Source organism: Stegostoma tigrinum, chromosome 3 (genome assembly GCF_030684315.1).
Source record: "Stegostoma tigrinum isolate sSteTig4 chromosome 3, sSteTig4.hap1, whole genome shotgun sequence".
Lineage (NCBI taxonomy): Eukaryota > Metazoa > Chordata > Chondrichthyes > Orectolobiformes > Stegostomatidae > Stegostoma > Stegostoma tigrinum.
The window spans coordinates 101466779-101490673 of record NC_081356.1 but is presented as its reverse complement, the minus strand read 5'-3'; the positions used below and the strand labels follow the sequence as shown (position 1 = coordinate 101490673).

General features: G+C 41.4%; 1 protein-coding gene across 1 annotated transcript; it reads right to left on the bottom strand.

Annotated features, from left to right (window-relative positions):
• Positions 1 to 2102: 2102 nt before the first annotated feature.
• On the bottom strand, positions 2103 to 21311 carry smn1 (survival of motor neuron 1, telomeric). Its single transcript, XM_048527548.2, has 9 exons — positions 21182 to 21311; positions 20936 to 21007; positions 16214 to 16336; positions 13545 to 13739; positions 13287 to 13448; positions 10930 to 11001; positions 9562 to 9675; positions 7154 to 7219; positions 2103 to 2258 (listed from the first exon to the last, which is right to left on the bottom strand). The coding sequence occupies exons 1-8, from the start codon at positions 21236 to 21238 to the stop codon at positions 7166 to 7168; spliced, it is 849 nt and encodes a 282-aa protein (XP_048383505.1). The 5' UTR covers positions 21239 to 21311; the 3' UTR covers positions 2103 to 2258; positions 7154 to 7165.
• Positions 21312 to 23895: the final 2584 nt, after the last annotated feature.

Genomic DNA, 23895 nt, shown 5'->3' with positions numbered 1-23895 from the left:
TCCCACAACCAACAAACCAGATGTGACCTTTTCTGATGAAGGGTCTAGGCCCGAAATGTCAGCCTTTGTGCTCCTGAGATGCTGCTTGGCCTGCTGTGTTCATCCAGCTCCACACTTTGTTATCTTGGATTCTCCAGCATCTGCAGTTCCCATTATCTCTGCTCCAGAACTAGCTGTGCCCTTTGTCAAGCTGTTCCATTACAGCTTAAAAAAAAGCTTGTACCTATCTTGCAACGTGGAAAATTCCCCTCGTAACATCCTGCACACAAAAAGCAGGGCACATTTAACCTAGCAAATTACTGCCCTATCAGTCTACTCCCCAAAGTGTAATTAAAGTGTAATATTTGTAGCAATATCAAGCAGCATTCGCTATCAACTTAGAAGTTATCACTGACCAGAAGCTCTACTAGCCATATAAATACTGTGGCCAGGTGCAAGGCTAGGAATCCCATACTGAGTAAATTACTTCCTAACTCCTCAGAACTGCTGCACTGCATCTTGCAATTAGTACATGCAGCTGCTACAGTCTGTCAGTAGTGGAAGAGACAGATACAGATGATGCACAATATTCAGTCCCATTTGGGACTCCTCCAATACTGAAGCAGCCTGTACCCAAACGCTGGATAATATCCAAGCTTGAGCTGATGATTGGCAAGTAACTTTCATGTCACCCAAGCGTCAAGCAGTGACACTCTCAAACAAATGAACATCTGAAATAAAGTCATAAGTGCTGGAAAATCCTGGCAGATTGGGCAGTATCCTTGGAGAAACAGAGTTAAGGTTTTAAATCCATTAACTTTTCTTCAAAATCCAAACATTACCCTCCCCACCTCCCTTAAAATTGAACATCACTACTAACAGTGAATCCCTCACTGTCAACATCCTGGAGGTTACCACTGAGCACAAACTGAATTGGAGCAGCCTTACAAAATAAATGAATGCAAGAGCAGGTAAAAGGTTAAGAATTCTACAGTGTGCAACTCACCTCTGAACCATCCACAAGCACAAGTCATGGGTATGATGTAAAAGTCTTCAGTTACTTGATGCGTGAAGTTCCTCGAAGCTCAACACCCTCCATGGCAAGCAGTCTAACTGACTGATAATCTACTCATAAACCTCCACATTCACTGTCTGAACTAGAAATGCACAGTGGCAGCACCGTGTACTGTCTACAAGAAGCACTACAGCAACTCACCAAGACCCGTAACCTCTACCATCTCAAAGACCAACAGTAATAGATACTAGGAAACACAACCACCTCCAAGCACATGACTTTCTTGCTAGAATGCAATCATCCATTCCTTCATGTGACTGGCCGCAAAGCCTCTTGGGCAATTTGTGGCATTCCCACAAACACCTCGAAAAACTGGCCCAAAACCATCTAAAGTTGAGGAGGAGCATCTGGGAAGGCATTGAGAACGTGGAGACTTGCCATCTGGGGTAAAATAAATGGAGGCCAGGTGAAAACAGCAAAAGGAGTGCACTGCCACACCAGTGCCCCATCCATCCCTTCCTATGACCATGATCTACCCCAAGTGTACCTGCCTGTGGCAGTCACATCGGTCTTTACAGCCAACTACAGACTGAGACAGAGTCATCCTTGTCTGCAGGGGACCGTTGATGATGATGATAATGATGACTGGGTTAAAACCCTGGCACTCGCTTCACAACATCACTGTCAGATTACTTATACCCAAGAATAAGGTAACTCACTATGTTCACAAGGGAAATTATGGATGGGCAATAAATGCTGCCCCACTCGGTATGGTGCAGCTAATGATCAAGTGGTTTTATAAATAATTAAGCAGAGAGTCTCTCATTACTTTGAATGTATGTCATTGAAGATGATGGAAAGGTGTTAAGGAGTCAGGAAATGAACCAAAGAGCATACACTCCCTATTCGTTATTTCTGATCTTATCTTCCCCTTCCATAGAACCAATGATGTCAAAAGCTTAAGATTCAAAGAATATCCACAGCCCATCCATTCCAAAATGTTGCATATTGACAATCTGGATAAAAACTGAGTGATAATATTAAGAACTTTCCAGTTCATGTGGCATCCAAAATGAATCAGCACACATTTTCTTAAAAAACATAAGCATTGAAATCAAAATACTTTATTCACTATTCAGTACAAAGCAGATACTCAATCCCAAGGATCCCCAAACAATGGCTTATTCATACAGAAACCAATAACATTTTGAACATAATCCATTGCAAAATGATGCACTCCTCTCCTTGGGAGAGAAACGTTCACCTGCAGAAGAAAAGATCAGTTTATTCCACCAATTCAAGCACAGAAGCACAGCATGCATGATGGGTAAAAGCTCAATGGACTCTGTATCTATCAATACAATTTCCATAATGTAGTTTCAAACCTTATCAGCATAATACCGCTTATGGAAAAATATGTAAAACAAGTGATGTGTCTCAAGGGTTAGTGCTGGGGTCTCAACTCTTTCAATTTATCCAAGTGATTTTAATGAAAGGACTGGAGGTTTGGTAGCTAAATCTGATGACAAAGAGAGAGAGAGGATGGTCAGTTGTGTAAAAGACAGACAGCATCCATAATGGGTCAAAATAAGAATGCTGATGTAGGGCTGATCAAAGATTGTAAAGGGAATTTGTGCACAGAGCCAAAAGAGATAGAAGTCCTTAATGAATACTTTTCTTTGGTATTCACAACTGAGAGGGACCTAGTTGTAGAGGAGGACAGTGTAAAACAGGCTGGTAGACTAGAGGAGGTTGATGTTAGTAAGGAAGATGTACTAGGAATTTTGAGGAACTTGAAGATAGATAAGTCCCCAGGCCTGTTGGGATTTATCCAAGGATTCTATGCGAAGCGAGGGAAGAGATCGCAGAGCCTTTGGCAATGATTTTTTTGTCTTCGTTGTCCACAGGTATAGTGCCAGAAGATTGGAGAGGGGCAACGTAATTCCCTTGTTCAAAAAAGGAAATAGGGAAGCACCTGGAAATTACAAGCCAGTTAGTCTTACGTCAGTGGTGGGCAAATTATTGGAAAGGACGCTGAGAGAGAGGACTTATGATCACTTGGAAAGGCACAGTTTGATTTGTGATAGTCAGCATGGATTTGTGAGGGGTAGATCACACCTTAATGAATTCTTTGAAGAGGTGAACAAACACATGGATGAAGGTGGAGCAGTGGATGTGATATATATGGATTTCAGTAAGGCGTTTGATAAGGTTCCCCATGGTATGCTCATGCAGAAGGTAAGGAGGCATGGGATAGAGGGAAATGTTGCAGATTGGATTCAGAATGGGCTGACCCTTAGAAGACAAAGGGTGGTAGTGAATGGAAAATATTCAACATGGTGCTCAAGTACGAGTGGTGTACCACAAAATTAATTTTGGGTCGTCTTCTATTTGTGATTTATGTAAATGATCTGGATGAAGGAGGGGAAGGATGGATTAGTAAGTTTGTGCACGATATGAAGTGGGTTGCGTTGTGGACAGTGTGGACGGCTGTTCTAGGTTACAAAGGGACATTGATAGGATGCAGAGCTATGCTGAGAAGTGGCAGATGGAGTTTAATGATCCGAAGATAGGTAGACAGGCAGGTAGTACTGAGGAGGTGGGGAGGCTGCAGAAAGATTTAGACAGTTTAGGAGAGTGGTCCAGGAAATGGCTGATGAAATTCAATGTGAGCAAATGCGATGTCTTGCACTTTGTAAAAAAAGAATACAGGCATGGACTATTTTCTAAAAGGTGAGAAAATTCATAAAACAGAAGTACAAAGGGATCTGGGAGTGTTGGTCCAGGATTCCCTAAAGGTTAACTTGCAGGTAGAGTCCGTAATTAAGAAAGCGAATGTAATGTTGTCGTTTATCTCCAGAGGGTTGGAATATAAAAACAGTGATGTGTTTCTGAAACTGTTTAAAGCTCTAGTTAGGCCCCATTTAGAATACTGTGTCCAATTTTGAGCCCCACACCTCAGGAAGGACATACTGGCACTGGAGCGTGTCCAGCGGAGATTCACACAGATGATCCCTGGAATGCTAGGTTTAACGTACGATGAACGGCTGAGGATCCTGGGATTGTATTCATTAGAGTTTAGAAAGTTGAGGACAGATCTAATAGAAACTTACAAGATAATGTATGACTTAGAAAGGGTGGACGCTGGGAAGTTGTTTCCATTAGGCAGGGAGACTAGGACCCATGGGCACAACGTTAGAATCAGAGGGGGTAAATTTAAAACGGAAATGAGGAGACATTTCTTCAGCCAGAGAGTGGTGGGCTTGTGGAATTCATTGCCATGGAGTGCAGTGGAGGCCAGGACGTTAGATGCCTTCAAGGCAGAGATTGACAAATTCTTGATCTCAGAAGGAATCAAGGACTACGGGGAGACTGCAGGGAAGTGGAGTTGAAATGCCCACCAGCCATGATTAAATGGCAGAGTGGATTCGATGGGCCGAATGGCCGTACTTCCACTCCTATGTTTTATGGTCTTAGTCCTGAAAAGTGTGAGGGTGAATCATTTTGGAAGGACAAACTTGAAAGCAGAATACAGGGTTGACGGAAAGATTGTTGGTAGTGTGGAGGAGCAGAGGGATCTTGGGGTTCATGTCCACAGTTCCCTGAAAACTACCAACCAGGTAGATACTGTTGTTAAGGAGGTGTGTGGCATGTTTGTTTTCATTAATAGAGGGATTGAGGTCAAGAGCAGTAAAGTTATGCTCCAGCTATACAAAATCCTGGTTCAGCCACATCTGGAGTACTGAATCCAGTTCTGGTCGAATCATTACAGGAAAGATGCGGAAGCATTGGAAAAGGTGCAGAGATTTACCAGGATGTTGCCTGGAATGGAGGGAAGGTCTTATGAGGAAAGGTTGAGAGAGCTAGGGCTTTTCTCTTTACAACAATGAAGGATGAGAGGTGACTTGATAGAGGTGTACAAAATGAGCAAAGGCATAGATAGAGTGGACAGCCAGAGACTTTTTTCTAGAGTGGAGGTGGCTATTACAAGGGGGCATAGTTTTAAAGAGAGTAGAGGTAGATATAGGGGAGACGTCAGAGGTTGTTTTTTTTAAACTCAGAGAGTGTGGTCGGTGCATGGAATGCATTGCCGGAGAGGATAGTGGAGTCGGCTCCATTAGGGGCATTTAAGCGCCTATTTGATAGGGATATGGATGATAGTTTAAGGTAGGGGTGGAAGTTAGACAGGCCTTAGGATTAGGGTAAAAGTTCAGCACAACATTGTGGGCTGAAGGGCCTGTACGTGCTGTATTGTTCTATGTTCTATGAAATGGAATATTATGTGGCAGGGTGGGAAATTGTCCATTTTAGTAAAAAGAATAAATGATGAGAGGTTGCAGAGATTTGGGTGTCCTCGTGCACAAATCATACAAGCTTCATATGCAGGTACAGCAAGTAATCAGGAAAGCTAATGGACTGTTACGTTTTATTGCAAGGGGAATTGAATGCAAGGGTCGGGGTTATTCTCTAATTATAATGGGCAATGGTGAGACGGCATCCGAGTACTGTGCACAGTGCTGGTCACCGCACTTACAAAAGAATGAAATGCGTTGGAAGCAGTTCAGAGAATGTTCACTCAACAAATGCCTGGAATAAGCAGATTATCTTACTGGGAAAAGTTAGACATGCTAGAATTGTATCCTTAAGTTTCAAAAGAATCAGACTTAAATTTAGGTATGTAAGATCCCAGGGGACTTGGTTAGCTGGATGTCAGATGAATGTTCCCTTTGTATGAGACGGTTTAGAACAAGGGGTCATAATTTAAAAATAAGGGATCACCCAATAAAGGTAGGGGCGAGAAAACATTTTTTTCTTTCAGAATTGAGTCTTTGAAATTCCCTTCCTCAAAAGGCAGTGAATGCAGAATCTTTAATATTTTTAAGGCAGAGGCAGAGGTAGATAAATGTTTGGTTACCAAGAAATTGAAAGATTATGATGGGGATATGCAGGAATGTGGAGTTCAAGATCAAAATCAGATCTACAATGATCTTACTAAATGGCAGAGCAGGCCCAAACAGCTGAGTGACCTAATCTTGCCCCTTGTTCATATGAACCACACAAAAGGTACCAACTACCATTTTGGCCCTTCTAAGATCCAGAAACAGGATTCTGCACAAATTCAGAACAGTATGTGCAGCTTGTATCATAACATGTGATGCATCTAACAATTTACCTCAGGGAATTAGTTATTCAAAAAAACAAACAAAAATGGAATGTTTATTGAGATAATCTCATTTTGCCTTAACAATTGTAATTAGAAGGGAAGTAGATCTTCTCTCATCAACCTGTTCAGACCGAACTCTGCAGCGGGTGGAACTGGAACCCAAGCTTCTTGGTGCAGAGGTACAGGCACTGCCACTTTGCACAAGAGCCCACCTAACATTAGGAAGTGTTTTCAGGTTGTGTTTATTTATTTTTGTTCTGGAAAATGAATAAAAATAATTGGGGACGGGAGGAGGCAGAACGGCACTGGACTCAATCCAAAGCCCCGTGCTAATGTTCTTGGGATGAGGGTTCAAATTCCACCAAGGCTGATGGGGGAGTTTGACTTCGATTAATTAATCTGGAAGTTAAAAAGTAACTGGTGTAATGGTCACCATGAAACTATTGCCAGTGTCTTAAAACCCATCTGGATCATTCAGGTCCTTTAGAGAATGAAAATCTTTTGTCTTCATCTGGTCTCGTCAATGTGTGACCTACAGTTATGTGGTTGACTCTTAATTGCCTTCTGAAATGGCTTAGCAAGCCTCTCAGTTCAGGAGAAATCAGGGATGAGCAATAAATGCTGGCTTTGCCACCAATCCCCACATGCCAAAACACTGATGGTACCCCGAAAAAAGAAAAGGAATCAGCTTCAAATGCAAGTCTGAACACTAAACTGGGCTCTACAATTGCTTTTGTGCTACTGGAATATAAAGCAGCAATAAAACGTGACCGACAGCTTCTCATTTAATGGTCCCAGGTGGACATGAACCTGGGATAAGAACACAATCATTTTGGTTCCAATTCCCTCCACAGCTAAATAGCTTGGAGATTCTCTCGGTTAATAGCCATCTAAGTTAATACATATTGATTTATCACAGGGTTGACATCCAGTCTGAAACAGCAAACATACAAGTTTCAGTACCTTCAGGAACTGATTAAAATAAGTATGCTTACTTTTCTAACAAACTAAGAACGAGGATTCTTCCCCATGCCTGCTTCCATTCGCCCTTGCTTGAGACCCTAAGGAAAATATAGAATGAACAATGGTGTCAAACTTGTCTTTGTCCTCAACATTTTTATATAACACCTTGGACATAAGAAATATCTTGAAGTGATTCACAGGGGCATCACATAACAAAACAAAATAGAGCCTAAAATATTTGGTAAGATGATCAATGTTCTGGTGAAAATAGGTTTTAGAGTGCATCACAGGTTACAACACAGAAAAATCCCTTTGGCCCAAAAAGTCTGCAGCAAAAGCTCACACATGCCTACTCTAATCCTATTTTCCAGCCTAAGATCCATAAGCCTTGGCATCACAAGTGTGCATCTAAATACATCCTTAAATGCCTCTCCCACGATCACAGGCAGAGTTCCAGATTCCCACCACACACTGCTTTTTAAAAAACGCCCTCACATCTCCTCTAAACATCTCCTTCTGCCCTTACTTTAAATCTGTGCACCCTGCTCACTGATCCCTTCATGAAGGGAAAATTTCCTTCTTGTCTACCGTATCTATGCCACTCAGTTATACGCATCTCAATTATGTAGCCACCTCAGTCTCCACTGCTCCAAGGAAAACAATCCCTGTCTGTCCAATATCTCTTTATAACTAAAATTCTCTAGTTCAATCAATCCATCCTATAATGTGGATTCCAGAAATTCACACAATACTCTAGCTATGCTGGGTTACACAGGGCCGAGTGACAGGGGGGAAACTAAAGGAAATCACTATTAGTAGGGAAATGAGAATGGGGAAATTGATGAGGTTAGAGGCTGACAAATCCACATCCCAGAGTCTTCAAGAAAGTGGCTTAGAAACAATGGATGCTTCAGCGGTCATCTTTCAAGATTTTACAGATCTGAACACTTCCAATGGATTGGAGGGTAGCTAACGTAACCCAGTTATGTTAAAGAAAAGAGAAAACAGGGAATTTTAGACTGGTTAGTCTGACATCAGCTGTTGGGAAACTGACAGAGACCATCAAAAAAGATTTAATAGCAGAGCACTGGAAAACAGTGGTAGAACTGGACAGAGTTAGCATGGATTTACAGAAGTGAAATTAAATTCTACAGGGATGTTGAAGAGGGGGAACCAGTGAATGTGGTTTACTTAAGACTTTCAGAAGGCTTCGGTAATATCTCATATAAGAGATTGGCATATATTATTAAAGCGCTTGAGATTGGGGATACTCTACAGGAATGAATACAGACTTGATTGGCAGTGGCAAATGAAGATGAGAAATAAATGGGTCATTTTCTGACTGAGTTCTAAGGGGTACCACAGCTATTTCCACTATTTAAATGATCTATATGAGACAGCTAAATACAAAATTTCCAAGTGTGCAGGCGACAAAAAGCTGGATGGGAAGATGGGCTGTGAGGGGGATGCAGAGATACATGTGATTTGGACAAGATCAGTGAGTGAGCAAATGCACAGTAGTAGTATAATCAGGGTAAATGTATAAATAAAGCAACTATACTTTTACATTCCCTCTATTCTCTGTTTCTATATTAAAGATGAAGATGGGAGTTTGCTAAAAATTAAAATTACAGAATCACAGAACTGTTCCAGTTCAGGAGACGTATATTTGGCCCATCATGCCTGCACCAGCTCTTCAAACAAGCATCATGACCAAGTGCCATTCTCCTACCTTTCCCCATACCCTTGCACACTATTTCTAACCAATGGCATCTTGAATGCCTCAAATGAACCTGCCTCCACCACATTTGCAGGCAATGCATTCTAGAATCTAATTAATTACTCACTGCGTGAAAAACTCTGTTTAAAAAAAAAATTTCTTTCCTCCCACAGGATCACTAGTTTAGTGCAGGAAAATGATCATCAGAAGATAAACCAGGATATTGTTGGTGATAGAGCAGGCTAGGGGACTGATTAGCCCACTCCAACTCCTATTCGCTAAGTGACCAGGGCAGGAAGGAACAGAAACAAACTCAATCCTCTTAACACTAACTGTCTGTGGATAAACTAAGGAAAACTAGATCACCATACGAAGCAATAATCTTGGACAAATTTCACCTCTGAACATTGATGAGGCAAAGCTACTACTGTTTACTCACTAAGTCACATCGGAGAGCTGAATGTGATTTTCCTGATCTGCCTAGATCCATAATGTACATACTTTGTGTGTCTGGGACATATTCTCTAAAAATTCTATGTTAAGTGACATCAACATTAAAAATTCAAGACTACAAAAATGAAAAAAAACAGCTGGACAAAAATAAAATTCACAAACACAAATTATGATCATCTCATTGAACCAATTACAGTCCTTGTACACAGTGTATAATTGAAGACTAATGGTTCTATTGAAGTTTACTTTCAGATTGTAACTACTTACCAAATAATAACCAGTGTGATAGCCACTCATGTACCATGCTATCAGCATGCTTCCTAAAGCTTCTTCGTCCTCATCAGTTGAATCTGGCCCCATTGGAGGTGGAGGCGGAATTAACTATATTGGAATGAAGTAAAGTTCAGTGAAGAAATGTTTTAAAATTTCCAAAAAGGTAAAAGGTATTCTTGTCTCTACATTTCAGTGAAAGCAGCCTCTAATCCTTTTTATGAAAAAAAACTTCAAATGAATATTAATTAGGTCATGTTCGATAAGATAATGAGAGTAAGAGTGATATCTGGCTAAATTTCTCCAGTCCTCCCATCCATGTACCGCAATCAAAACAAAAAAATGGGAAAATACTCTTTTCTACTCTAACTGTGGCCAAGAATAAAAATCAAGCAACACAATCAACAGTGGGCACTAAGAAAATATAAAGTAGCACTAATACATTTCACAACTTGTTAAAGTAAAACCAGTCAAGAATTTAAATTGAGAAAACAGTTAAACCACACAATTGTGTTTTGACAATTTCCAATACAACAAATGTAGTTAAAGACATATTGTAACATTTTACAAATAAAGCATTTTTAAATTGAGCTCATTAAATGATCATTAACAGTGGTGAGCAGATGTCAAAGCGCAATTTAACCTGTGATCAAAGAAACAGAAAACAAGTCTAACCAAATTTTATGTTATTCAACCTTAAAGTAGCAACACACCATTGCTCACAAATTCAGCAACTTACTCAAAAATCCCATTAATTTAGGCATTAAAATGCTACAAATGCAAATTAAAGCAATTTATCCAGCGAAGCTCAGTGCAAGCTGGAGGAACAATTCATTTTCTGCTTGGGAACCCGGCAACCTTCTGGGCCCAACATAGAGTTCAATAATTTCAGGGCCTGAGCACCTTTTCCCATGTCGTTACCCCGATCTCCAAATAGCAGGCCTTATCATCACATGGGCTGCTACCACTTACAGCCAACTGTCAGCTACAAATGATCCCCATTAGCAGCTATTCATTCTCCCGAGCTAACCTTTACCCATTCCTTTACCTGCCCAGCCATTTTTCTCTCTCTCAGTTCCATCACCACCTATCATTTATTCCTTCCCACTCTACCCACCCCTTCTCTAGCTTATGTACCAACTTTTTCCTAGCTATCAGTCTGACAAAGAGTCGCTGGGTCCAAAACGTTAATTCTGCTCTCTCTCCACAGATACTGCCTGACCTGCAGAGTTTTTCCAGCAATTTCTGATTTTGTTTAGGATTATTTATCGGCTCCTGTACAACAGTGCAATTAATTGTACACAGCAGCCACTCCAAGAATTATCCCTGCAGTTTCTGATACTGCATAACAAGAAACTCACTCACTGGTGGTCCTGCTGGAACTGTTGGTAACCATCCAGGTAGGAAAGGCGGTGGACCGTGAAATTTTGCACCAGGCTGCGGAGAACAAGAAAGCAGATTGTATGACAATATAAACATACGTAGAAGATGCAAGAGAAACAGATCATTCAGTCCAAAAAGTTCATATTAATATATTATCTCCATGCAAGCCAATTCATGTAAGGGCGCGCGCGCGCGCGCGCACACACACACACACACACACACACACACACACACACTATTAAGACTTACAACCATTTTCTCTAATCACTGTCCCAACTGGTGACTTGATTAATTAAAATTGGAAATCACTTTTGTTGTTCATATTCATTTCTCCACTCTGATCTCAACTTTGTTTTATGCTTCCCATAATTTGGCAGTCTATAAACAAACAAGCCCTTAACTAAATAAAACAACAAACTTAACGTAAATTAACATAAGGGAACTAAGAATTATCTTTATTAATGGAGCATGTTATCCCTGCTTCTATTTCTTATATTCTTCTGCTTGAAATAATACTAGCACTTTAGGAGGATGATGGTTATTAAAGGTCAATCATCACAGTCCCAAAGAGTTCCTCAGGGTAGCCTCCTGGTTCAAACACCATCACCTGCTTCAGCAAATGATCTTCCCTCCATTGTAAGGTTGGAAGTTGGAAGTGGGGTACATTCGCTGATGATTGTGCAATGCTGCATGTCACTTAATACCTCTGACACTAAGCAGTCTGCGTCAATATGGAGCCAAGTCTAAACAATATTCTGTTGTGTACTGTTAAGGAGCAAGTAACGGTCATGCAACACAAGTAGCAGGCGATTACCATTTCCAACAAGAGAGTCTAACTGTCCCCCCCGACACACATCAGCACTATCATCACAGAATCTTCCAATGACAACTGCCTAGAGGAGGTTACACTGACAAGAAACTGATCTGAAATTATCCGTATAAATTTTGCATCTACAAGAGTTGGTCAAAGGCTGTGAATTTCAAGGCAATTAACTCACCTCCTGACTTTCCAAAGCCTGTCCACCATCTAGAAGGCACAAGTCAGGAGCATGATGGAATATGGAAATAAAAACAGAAAGTGCTAGAAATACTCAGCATGTCTGGCAGCATCTGTGGAGAGAGAAACACAATTAGTGTATCGAGTCAAATGTGACTCTTCTACACATTACACAGTGTGATGGAATACACCGCACTTGCTGAGATAACAGCAGCTCCTACACGACCCAAGTAATTCAACAACTGAAGATAAAACAGCCTGACAGATTTAGCACCCTGCCTGCCATCTTATACATACACTCCATCTACCAATGGTATATAATGGCAGCAGTGTGTATCATCTACAAGATGCATTGCTTCCCAAACCTATGACCTTTACCATCTCGGACAAAAGCAGCAAATGCATCACAGCAGCAGTAACCACAAAATCCCATCCAAGCCACACACTACCCTGATTTGGAACTGTATTCTACTCCTTCTATGTTATGGCATAAAAAATGCCAGAATTCCCTTCCTAATGGCACCATGAGTGTACCTGCCTCAAATGGATGCACAACTCAAAAGTGGCTTCTTACCACTCAAGTGCATTAGGCATGGGCAAATCCTGGCATTTCTAGAAATGTACATTTTACATAAGAGAATAAATAAAAAGAACTGTAGAGATAACAAGGTGTAGAGCTGGATGAACACAGCAGGCCAAGCAGCATCACTGGAGCAGGAAAGCTGACGTTTCAAGCCTAGAAGAACTCTCCTTTATTTTGTAAATACAATTATCAGAATTGCCCAGAATCATTTAAATATAGTCCAATTACACTTATATAGCACCAGTGCGCACACACAAGGTAGTAAACTCGCATTCCCATTACGTGCATTGTTCAGAAAAAAATGCCAGGAGCACAAACTGCTCAAAAGCTGCAAACAGCTCAAAAGCAAAATAAAGCTCGAGGCATGGTGGGGTTGGGCACGTTGAGAAGAAGAAAAAGCAGGACACGAGAAAGAATGGACTAGAAAACAGGAGCGAGAGACAGAGAAAGAAATCAAGGGCACTGGCTTTCAGCAGATCAGGATGAGCAAACTTCAAGATAGTAACAGCAAAAAGAATTTAAAATCTGGCAATAATCCTTTAATTTTAAGAAAAGGTAGATGCACACATGCAGGCCATGAAGTACTGAATCTTTCTTCAACTTAACTAAAATTGTTGCCAGAGTAAATTACATAAAAGAAACAGAAACATTCTTTTAAAAAATATACTTATGGAGATAGGGCAAAACATACATTTGATAAAAATGTAATCTAAAAATCACTAATAAAATTTCACTAGACTTTTCTATTCAAGCACTTACAAAGCCAAATCCTGGCATTTGTGGTGGTTGAGGGGGAAGGCAGTGATTCCAGGTAAACTGATCCAATGGTGTTTTTAATTTGGTTTCGTTTGATTGGCGAGCTTTGTAGGCAGGTGAAACAGCATCACTTTCATCTGTTGATGGGTGGTTGAGCCCATTTTTCTAGTCACAAAAAAGGAAACAGCTGTTAAATAGTATTGCCAGATTTTGGTTTGAAAGATAACGTACATAACAAGAGCACAAATTATTATTGCTCACCTGTTTAGGGCTCTCATTCTCTGCCTCAGAGCTGTTAGCTGGAAGCAGCTCTGCTAGATTCTGCTCCTCTTCATTACCATAACCAGTATACATCACCACACACATTCCACGTTTTTCATTAATAGACTGAATCGTAGCTGAGTACATGTTGCCATCTTCAGACCACACTGCGTTACAGGTGTCACCAACTCGCCACTGTGTTTTGAATTGGGACAAGACAGAAATCATTAGTTTAAATTTCAATTTCTCTAGCATCTTATTTGACACTGAGAAAACAAAATACTGCACTGAATATATCAATCTCTCATTCAAAGGAAAAAGTCCTTAAACATTTGAATACAAAACAAAACCCATTCACAAGCTATCAATGTCTGACTTAAGTGATCATTAATACAAAGAACAATATGAAAAGGCATGAATACAAATAAGGAAAAAGTCTTTAAACCTAAGACTGACACACACTTATGTCATCAGCGTTGTCTATTGCATAACATTGCTCACATTGGTACTGCTTGTGCACAACAGTGTAGAGAAATAGCAACTCCAATATAAAGCTTTAAAGTAACATCAATATTTTAAAGATAAAGTACTGTAAATGCTGGAAATGTGAACTAAGTACTGAACTCAAGTATTGGAGAAACTCAGCAAGTCTGGCAGCATCTGTGGAGTAGAAAAAATAGTTAACATTTGTGTTTCCATATGATATTCTTCACAAGAATGTATTAGACGCAAATCATCAATTTTATTCCCCTTTCCATTCATGTTACCAGACCTGCTCAATATTTCCAGCATTTCGGCATACAAAGATTTTCACAAGCTAGACTAATTATAGCCTTGTATTCTGCACAAATAACCTCTCACAAATCATGCCCACATATGTTGATATCAAATTCTTCTTCAGTTTCTAGCCCAAATATATTTTATCATCCATATCTCAACTTGTGAAAACTTTTAGTCAAAACATTCATCCTGGCTTTTATCCAGAAACAATTTTAGCTGCCCATCACAGCAAGCCGCAGATTTACAAATTATTTCAGAATTATTAAGGAGAAACTAGCAGGAAGGCAAAGTGAATAGAAGGTTACAACGGTAGATTTAGCAGAGTTGAGGCAGATGACAGTTTGAGTCGAGTGTAAGTGCTGGTTAGGTTAGGTCGAATGGCCTGATTTGTTGTTGTGTACCCTTACAAATCGTACTCATTTGTTTCAACATCTGTATTAACCTCAGTTTAGGGGCCCCTCTAATTAGTTTAAAGCCCTTTCTACAATGAGTTATTTGATTCTGCAGGACACTATTCCTAGCACTGTTCTTTATTACTCAATAAAGATTACCTCAGCCATATCACCATCCCTCTTTCTACTTTTGCCATTAGTGCCAACATGCATCACAACCTTTTCATATTCACGCTGCTCATTCAGACAGCCCTGCAGCTGCAACTGAAATGTTAAAGGGTTAATATCTGTTCTGCTGTCTGCAAATGTAACATCTGTAAGAAATTCGTTGCTTCATGGGTGCCCCTGTATCACAGACAAAATACAGTAAGCTAATTATTCTCTGCTCTCTGTAGAGGTTGAACTAAGGCTAAAAAGGTAGAACTGTATAGTCCCACACATTGTTTTTGGGTGGCTGACTCTGTTTCACTGTTGCTAGGCATGTAACTATGAGGGAGAAAAAAATTGTACCTCGCATGCATGTCTGACTGTGCTAAAAAAAACCTATATAAAGGGAGGATGGTTCCCTTATAGACGGCATCGCTTGACACAGCTCCGCAAGCCCTGCTAAGTATGTTAAAAAGATCCTCCAAAAGTTTGTACTTGCTTACGTAAACTGTGACTGTTCACAGAAGTCAGCGTATTGCATTTGTATCAAGTGTGTAGGAATCTCCTAAAAGGGAACCCAACACAACTTATCATCTTTGAATTGCATCTGTGGCCACAAAAATATCCTATTGCTTGAACTGTCAAACTCTCAAATGACAATTAAGCATTGAATGTGACTCAAATTGGGTCTAAGAGAAAGTAAATGCTTACCCAGGAGTATCAAAAGATTATGGCCAAGTCCTTAACAGTTGTCACCCACACTTCTTCTGGCATTCTATCTGCTATTGGTGACTTATCAAATTTAATTCCAGCAACTGATCCAATGGTTTGGGCTAAACATTTTATGTCCCAGCTCAGGAGCAGGAAAGATCAGCCTGAAACCCCAGTGGGGATTTAAAATCATGGTTTGGGAATTCCTGATTTATGAATGATCCACTCTTCCTTTACAGGTCTCACCACCTACGGAACCAGTTCCACAGCCCTCCCTCTTCACCCTCTCTCTAGCCAGGTTTTTGTCTGGGCTGTCCTTCCATTTTTATATTTACTGCCATTAGAATAAGCCACAGGAAGTAATTCGGCATTACTCTATTTGAGGTCCTGCTCATTCTTCTCCTTCTTAGCTGCTTATAATCTCCAGTTATCTAATTCGTCTTTCTACGTTTGCCATTGGCATCAATACGTATCACAACCTCCAGATATTCAACCTGCTCCTTCAGAGAGCTCTGCATCTGAAACATACCATCCCCAAATCATATCTGTGACCAAATAAACATCTATCTTCTCTTCTACATTCTCTCCAAAAATACCCAGTAGTTTTAATTTATAGGATCTAAGTAAGAAAAGGTATACCTTTCTCTCCGGATGCACATGACTCTTCTTTCTGTTTTTGTTTTTCTTCTGTTTTTGTTTTGTTCCAGTTCCACTGCACTCTTTGGTATGCGGCTGAATATATTCGCCATTCTTCAGAGCATTCTGAAGAAAAAGGAGATCATCATATTTAAAAATATTATGCATTACTCTATTTGAGGAATCATTGATACAGATTTTTGAGTCCCCAGGAGAAAATAAATTAATTAGTCTTTAAGGGAATCAAGACTTAATCAGGATAAATCAGGATTTGTAGATTATTAGAACTGCCATGACCTCTGAATGCCAGAACAGACTCGACTGGGGAATTACCTGTTTCTACTCCTACATCTTTTGGTCCTTTAAGATTAAACCATCATAGACATCTACACTCAGTGTCTTAGATCCTCATCATATCTTAAATGTTTTCTGCCTTCTCAGAGAACAAAGCAGAAACCAGACACTTCCCTGAGTAGTTGGGAGGGTTTGGTGGTGGTGGCATTGGAAGAGAATGATATAAAGAAGTGGAAACAGGTCTCAGGCAGTGAACTCTGATTCCCAAGCCTTATTTTTCTACTGGATTCGGAATTCCATAATCAGGGTCAGAGAGTTGATCCAAACTCCACAATTGGCTACTCTTCTGAAAATAACAAATCTTTTTAAAGTGCGAAACATACTGTCAAAACATTGTACACAAAACTCAGAATGACTGGAGACATAGAAAACAGAAAACAAGACTTTGAAAGTCAGTTTGATCTAGGAAAGCCTAGACTAATGAGGAGAAACCTGTAGCACCAGTCCATTTCAGAAGGCTGACCAAAGTTAAGCAAGTCAGCTAATTGAGATGGAATGGCATGTCCTTAAGGAGAATTCTGCACTTAGTTCAGGAATAAGTAAAATATGACAGCTGAAAAGTTTGCATCTCATCTTGTCCCTCTGGTACTTCAGTCAGTCAGCAGAGAAATTGGAATAGCAAACAGGATATGCAAAATAAACATTATACAACACAAATCTAAAGGGGTTTCCCACCCCATTGGTCTCTGGTGATTCTACAATGTTTCTAGATATCAGGCCCATTTCTAAACGCAGGGCCTTTGGGCTGGCTAGGAATACCATTAGCAAAATAGCTGAGGCAGGAGGGAAATAATCACCACTAAATAGAAACCAGAGAGGCCGTCTGGGCTGTGTCTAGCTTGCTATAGCAATCTAAAACCAAGAACTGTGCCATGATCTTCCTGTGCTTTGAACATTAGTGTGCACAGGAGCCAATCAAGCAAAACTTAAAAATCAACAGTGCAAACTGGATCACAGATATAGTCTCCATTTAGCACTACTGTTTAACAGATCACATAAAATGATGATTGACCATACTCTGAACAAGTAGGCAGCTAGATGTGATTGCACTAACAAAAAAAGCGGAAACTGTTCCACTGTCTTACCCAAAATTCTTCCTGCAAATAACACCATCAAAATCAGACTAACTGCTTACCAATTCACTTTTACCATTTATTGGATTTGACCATTAGGTGAAGATAGGTTCTGTCTCAGCCACGTTAGCACTTTTGGTCACCAAACAGTGCAAGCATCAATCTTAAGTAAACAGAACACTGGCAAAGACAAAAGATATTGGCCCTTTGTTTCAGGGAATTTGCCCTACAGGTTCCAAACTTTGAAAAATGTCCTTCTATCTCATACTAAATTTCTCTACTCTGGATCATAAACTAATCCAATTCCAGTTCGTTTCAATGGTCAGTCAATCTACATGTACAAAATATTTCACAAAATAAAGACACTAAGGCAACAGGAACACACTCCACAAGACCAGAAAATGTACAATCATTGCTACAAAGATCAGTCACTCATTTCAATTACTGGTTTATAAATCCTATCCTCGGTTTCTCCTATTGTTATTTCTATTTCCCCTCACTAAGTCACTAGTCACCAAAATTGCATGCATTTTTGGAGGCTTTCTGCACCTTCAGCAGATGATTCCAAAAGATCATAAGATACAGGACCATAATTAGGCCAATCAGCCTCAGTCCGCATTACCATTCGATCATAGCTGATATCTTTCCCAATCCCACTCTTCTGCCTTCTCCCTATAAGCCTTGATCCCCTTACTAATCAAGAATCAATCTCTCTGTCTCAAATACACTCAATGACCTGGCCTCTACAGCCCTCTGTGGCAGTGAGTTCCACAGAGTCACCAGCTTCTGGAAGGGTCATCCCTAACTCTGAGGCTGTGCCCTCAGGTCCTCGTCTCTCCTACTAATGGAGAAATCTTCTCCAAGACAACTCTATCTAGGCCTCTCAGTATCTTGTAAGTTTCAAGTTGATCAACCTTCATGCTTCTAAACTCCATCACGTACATACCTAGAGTCCTCAAATGCTCTTCATATGACAAGCCCCTCATTCAAGGGATTATTTCTGTAAACCACCTCTGAACCCCCAAAGCCAAAACATCTTTCCTTACAAACATGGCATAAAACCGTTCACAATATTCCAAATTCAGTCGGACCACAACTTTATGTAGTGCCTACATTACATCTCTGCTGTTATATTCTAACCCTCTTGAAATGAATGCCAACACTGCAACTACCGTCCTAAACACCAAGTGAACCTGTATGTTAACCTTAAGAGAATCTTGTACTTGGACTTCAAAGCTGTTCCCCATTTAGAAAGTAGGGTGTACCTCTCCTCTTCCTATCAAAACATATAACCTCATAATATGATAAGTTTTAACTTTTAATCTGCAGTTTCTTTCCTTTCAGAATAGCAGGTAGTGACCAGTGGGGTACCACAAGGTTCGGTGCTGGGACCGCAGCTGTTTATGAGATACATTAATGATATATACAAAGGCATTAAAAGTAATATTAGTAAATTTGCTGATGACACAAAGCTGGGTGGCAGTGCAAAATGTGAGGAGGATGTTATAAGAATACTGGGTGACTTGGACAGGCTAGGTGAGTGAACGGATGCATGGCAGATGCAGTTTAACGTGGATAAATGTGTGGTTATCCACTTTGGTGGCAAGAACAGGAAGGCAGATTACTATCTCAATGGAGTCGTTAGGTAATGGGGAAGTACAACGAGATCTAGGTGTTCTTGTACATCAGTCAATGAAAGCAAGCATGCAGGTACAGCAGGCAGTGAAGAAAGCTAATAGCGTGCTGGCCTTCATAACAAGAGGAATTGAGTATAGGAGCAAAGAGGTCCTTCTGCAGCTGTACAGGGCCCTGGTGAGACCACACCTGGAGTATTGTGTGCGGTTTTGGTCTCCAAATTTGAGGAAGGACATTCTTGCTATTGAGGGAGTGCAGCGTAAGTTCACAAGGTCAATTCCCGGAATGGCGGGACTATCATATGTTGAAAGGTTGGAGCGACTGGGTTTGTATACACTTGAGTTTAGGAGGATGAGAGGGGATCTGACTGAGATGTATAAGGGATTGGACACTCTGGAGGCAGGAAGTATGTTTCCACTGATGGGTGAGTCCAGAACCAGGGGACACAGTTTAAAAATAAGAGGTAGGCCATTTAGAACAGAACTGCAGAAAAACTTCTTCACCCATAGAGTGGTGGATATATGGAATGCTCTGCCCCAAAAGGCAGTGGAGGCCAACTCTCTGGCTACTTTCAAGAAAGACATAGATAGAGCTCTTAAAGATAGTGGAATCAAGGGTTATGGGGATGAGGAACAGGATACTGGTTGTGGATGGTCAGCCATGATCATAACGAATGGTGGTGCGGGCTCAAAGGGCCAAATGGCCTACTCCAGCACCTATTGTCTATTGTATTTCATTTTCTGTTTATTTGCCCACTCACCAACATGTCTATGTCCTTCTGTAGCCTCCCCATTCCTCAACACTACCTGTCCCTTCACCTATTTTTGTGTCATCTGCAATTCTTTGGCTTTCAGGTAAATTCACTGAATCTGAGCCCCTTAGCAGTAGATCTGCTAAACAGATCTTTTCTTCTGAATTCAACCTGCTTCTGGATTCTGAGCCCCTTCTATAGGTCATAAGTTAGTAAACACCTCAGCAACAATCTTATCAGATACCTTGTGTGGTCACTTTAATGTTATTTTGACTCTGCTTACAAAAAAGGGAGTTTCTGAGCTTTTAAGAGAAAAAAAATCATCCTCACAGAACTGAAAAGCAAAAATCCATTCACCTCTACTTTAAAACCCATGTTTCCAAATAATATTGTAAAATTTCATTAGAATTTAGAAGTATGTTAGGTGATCTCATTGAAACATATGGTCCTCTTCAGAGGCTTCACAAGGTAAATTGTTTTGAGGTCAAAACACCTGAAAATGTTAACTTTTTCTCTCTTTCCTCTCTCAACCCCCAACTCCCTCCCCCATACAGTAAGAGAATTGCTGCGTATTTTTGGAATTCACTTTACTGGGAATTCACTGCCTCAAGAAGTAAACCCACGATCTCCTACTCAAAAATAACTTCCAATCTTTAACTGAAAACCCTAGTTAGAAACCGTCATACGTTGACCTTTTCCTAAATCATGATAGAGACAGAACTTCAGAACTGAACGTACGATCAGTTCTGAAGAAGGGTCGCCGGTCCCGAAACGTTAACTCTACTTTCTCTCCATAGATGCTGCCAGACCTGCTGAGTTTCCCCAGCAACTTCTGATTTCTTTGGGGATTTTGTGTTGAAACGTTTGATCTAAACCAGTTCCCTGTGACTTCAGTGCATGAAGCGAGCTTACTTTGAAGGAGGTCACCGCCTTATCGTAGGCTTTTATCAGCGCCGTGTCATCCCAAATATCCGAGTCGTCGCTCTGAAATGAGGAAAAGGACAGAATGAGCGGCCGGCTGGACTAGGAGGAAACTGAACAAGCAGGTAAGCGGGATGTCAGTCCCCGGGCTGAAGAGAAGACGGAGTCCCACCCGCCCCCGAAGCCCTGTCCCACTCAGTCACCGATCGCCAGGGCCAGGCCCAGAGCCGCCATTACCTGCCCACAGCCTCGCCTGAACACCACCTCTCCGACTCGACTTTCCTCCCCCATCATCGGCGCCCAGCTCCTGCACACGGCTCACCACCTCATCAAACTGCGACCGACACGCTGCTGATTGGCTCAAACCCCCTGTTTGTGTCATCTTCAGGCGACCTGGCGATTGGAACATGGCGTCCCTTCATTGCTCCCTCCAGGGGTTGAGACCCTCTTTCCCTGGTTTGCTGATTATTATTTGTCATTTTTTTGGTGCTTAAACCCCAGCCCAATTATTACTCTCCCTGATTCACATATGATTAGGTTTCTTTTCCCCAACATCTCCTCTAAGGCACTGTCATAACAGTTCGCCTTCAGCATTTGGTAACTTATAAACCTGTTGTGATTACTGTAGCATCAAACAGACAAGATGAAGGGTCTAGGCCCGAAACGTCAGCTTTTGTGCTCCTAAGATGCTGCTTGGCCTGTTGTGTTCATCCAGCTTCACACTTCGTTAACACTATTATGTATATCTGTTACACTCACAAGCACATCAAGTGTCGAGGTGACTATTAAGCAACAGGTGTAACTACAGAAGGGCGTGCTTGAAGTGACCTCACTGTTAAACGGAGTACCGGGTATTTATAAACTGAAAGAACTGCAGATGCTGTAAATCAGGAACAAAAACAAAATTGCTGGAAAAGCTCAGCAGGCATGGCAGCATCTGCGAAGGAGAAAACAGTTAACGTTTCAGGTCCGGTGACCTTTCATCAGAACTGATAGTGGCTTGGAAAAGGACAGTTTATATGTAGAAAATAGGGAGGTGGGTGGGGTAGGGAGTAAATAATAGGAGAGAGAAAGACCGAGATAATGGGAACTGCAGATGCTGGAGAATCCAAGATAACAAGGTGTGAGAAAGACAGTTGGACAGACAAAGAGTTGCCAACGATCAGGCTGGGAGGGTGAATAGTTGTTAACGGGGACTGTTAGTGATGAACAACAGGTGGTGTGTACTGGCAGGCTATGTGGTAACAAAGCCTGGTGTGTGGGGTGGGTTGGGGGACTGGGACAGGGGAGAATTTAGGTCCTAAAATTATTAAACTCAGTATTGAGTCCAGAGGGCTGTAGGGTCCCCAAGCGGAGGTGTTTCTCCAGCTTGTGTTGGACTTCACTGGAACACTCTAGCAAGCCAGAGACAGAGATGTTGGCCAGGGAGTAGGGTGGTGCATTAAAGTGGCAGGCACAGGTAGTTCAGAGTCTTTTTTGCGAGTAAAACGTAGATGTTCTGCAAAGCGGTTACCAAGTCTACACTTCATTTCCCCAATGTAGAGGAGACCACATTGTGAGCAGTGAATGCAGTAGACTAAATTCTGGGAAGTCGAGGTGAAGTGTTGCTTTGCCTGGACGGTATGTTTGGGCCCTTGGATACTGGAGGTAAATGAGCAAGTGTTGCACCGTCGCCCGGTACAGGGGAAGGTGCTGGAGGGCTGTGGGGAGGTGTTGGGGGTGAAGGAAATGTGAACAAGGGTGTCCCAGAGGGAACAGTCCCTGTGGACAAGGGAGGGGAGAGGAATATGTGACAGGTGGTGGCATCTTGCTGGAAGTGGCAGAAATGGCACCTGATGATATTCTGATTGTGGTTGCTGGTGGGATGGTAGGTAAGGATAAGGGGAACCCTATCGCTGTGGCCTGACCCTGAACTACCTGTTGCCTGCCACTTCAATGTACCACCTTGCTCCCTGGCCAACATCTCTGTCTCTGACTTGCTACAGTGTTCCAGTGAAGCCCAACGCAAGCTGGAGAAACAAAACCTCATTTTCTGCTTGGGGACCCTACAGCCCTCCGGAAGCGATATTAAGTTTAATAATTTTAGGGCCTAAACTCTCCCCTGTCCCAGCCGCCCATTCCACACACCAGGCTTAGTTACCACACCTGCTGTGTTCATCAAGCCTCACATTTTATTATCTTTGTTACCGCATAGCCTGCCATTACTCCTGTTGTTAGTTACTAACATTCCCCATTAACAACTATTCACCCTCCCAGACTGATCATTAGCAACTCCTTTGTCCGTCCAACTGTCTTTCTGTCTCTTCGGGCTCTATCCTATCGTTTACTTCCTACCCCACCTACTTCCCTATTTTCTGCAAATAAACTGATGTTTTCCCAGCCACCATCAGTTCTGAGGAAAAGTCACCGGACCCAAAACGTTAACTGTTTTCTCCTTCACAGATGCTTCCAGACCTGCGGAGCTTTGCCAGCAAATTTGTTTTTGTATCAGGTATTTATACCCTAATGTCATGTTATGACACAGTGATAATATCATGCGCATTTCTATTAATGATATCCCGACCTTGAGGCATGATGTATCCATTTTTTCTTAAAATGAAGGAAATTCCAAACAGTTAGTAAGTAATAAAGAAACAAACAAAGAAACCTACAGCACAGAAACAGGCTCTTCTGCCCTCCAAGCCTGCGCCGATCAAGATCCTCTGTCTAACCTGACATCTATTTTCTAACGGTCTGTGTCCATTTGCTCCCTGCCCATCCATGTACCTGTCCAAATATATCTTAAAAGACGCTAACGTGTCTGTGTCTACCACCTCCGCTGGCAACGCGTTCCAGGCGCCCACCACCCTCTGTGTAAAGAACTTTCCACGCATATCTCCCTTAAACTTTCCTCCTCTCACTTTGAACTCATGACCCCTAGTAATTGAGTCCCCCACTCTGGGGAAAAAGCT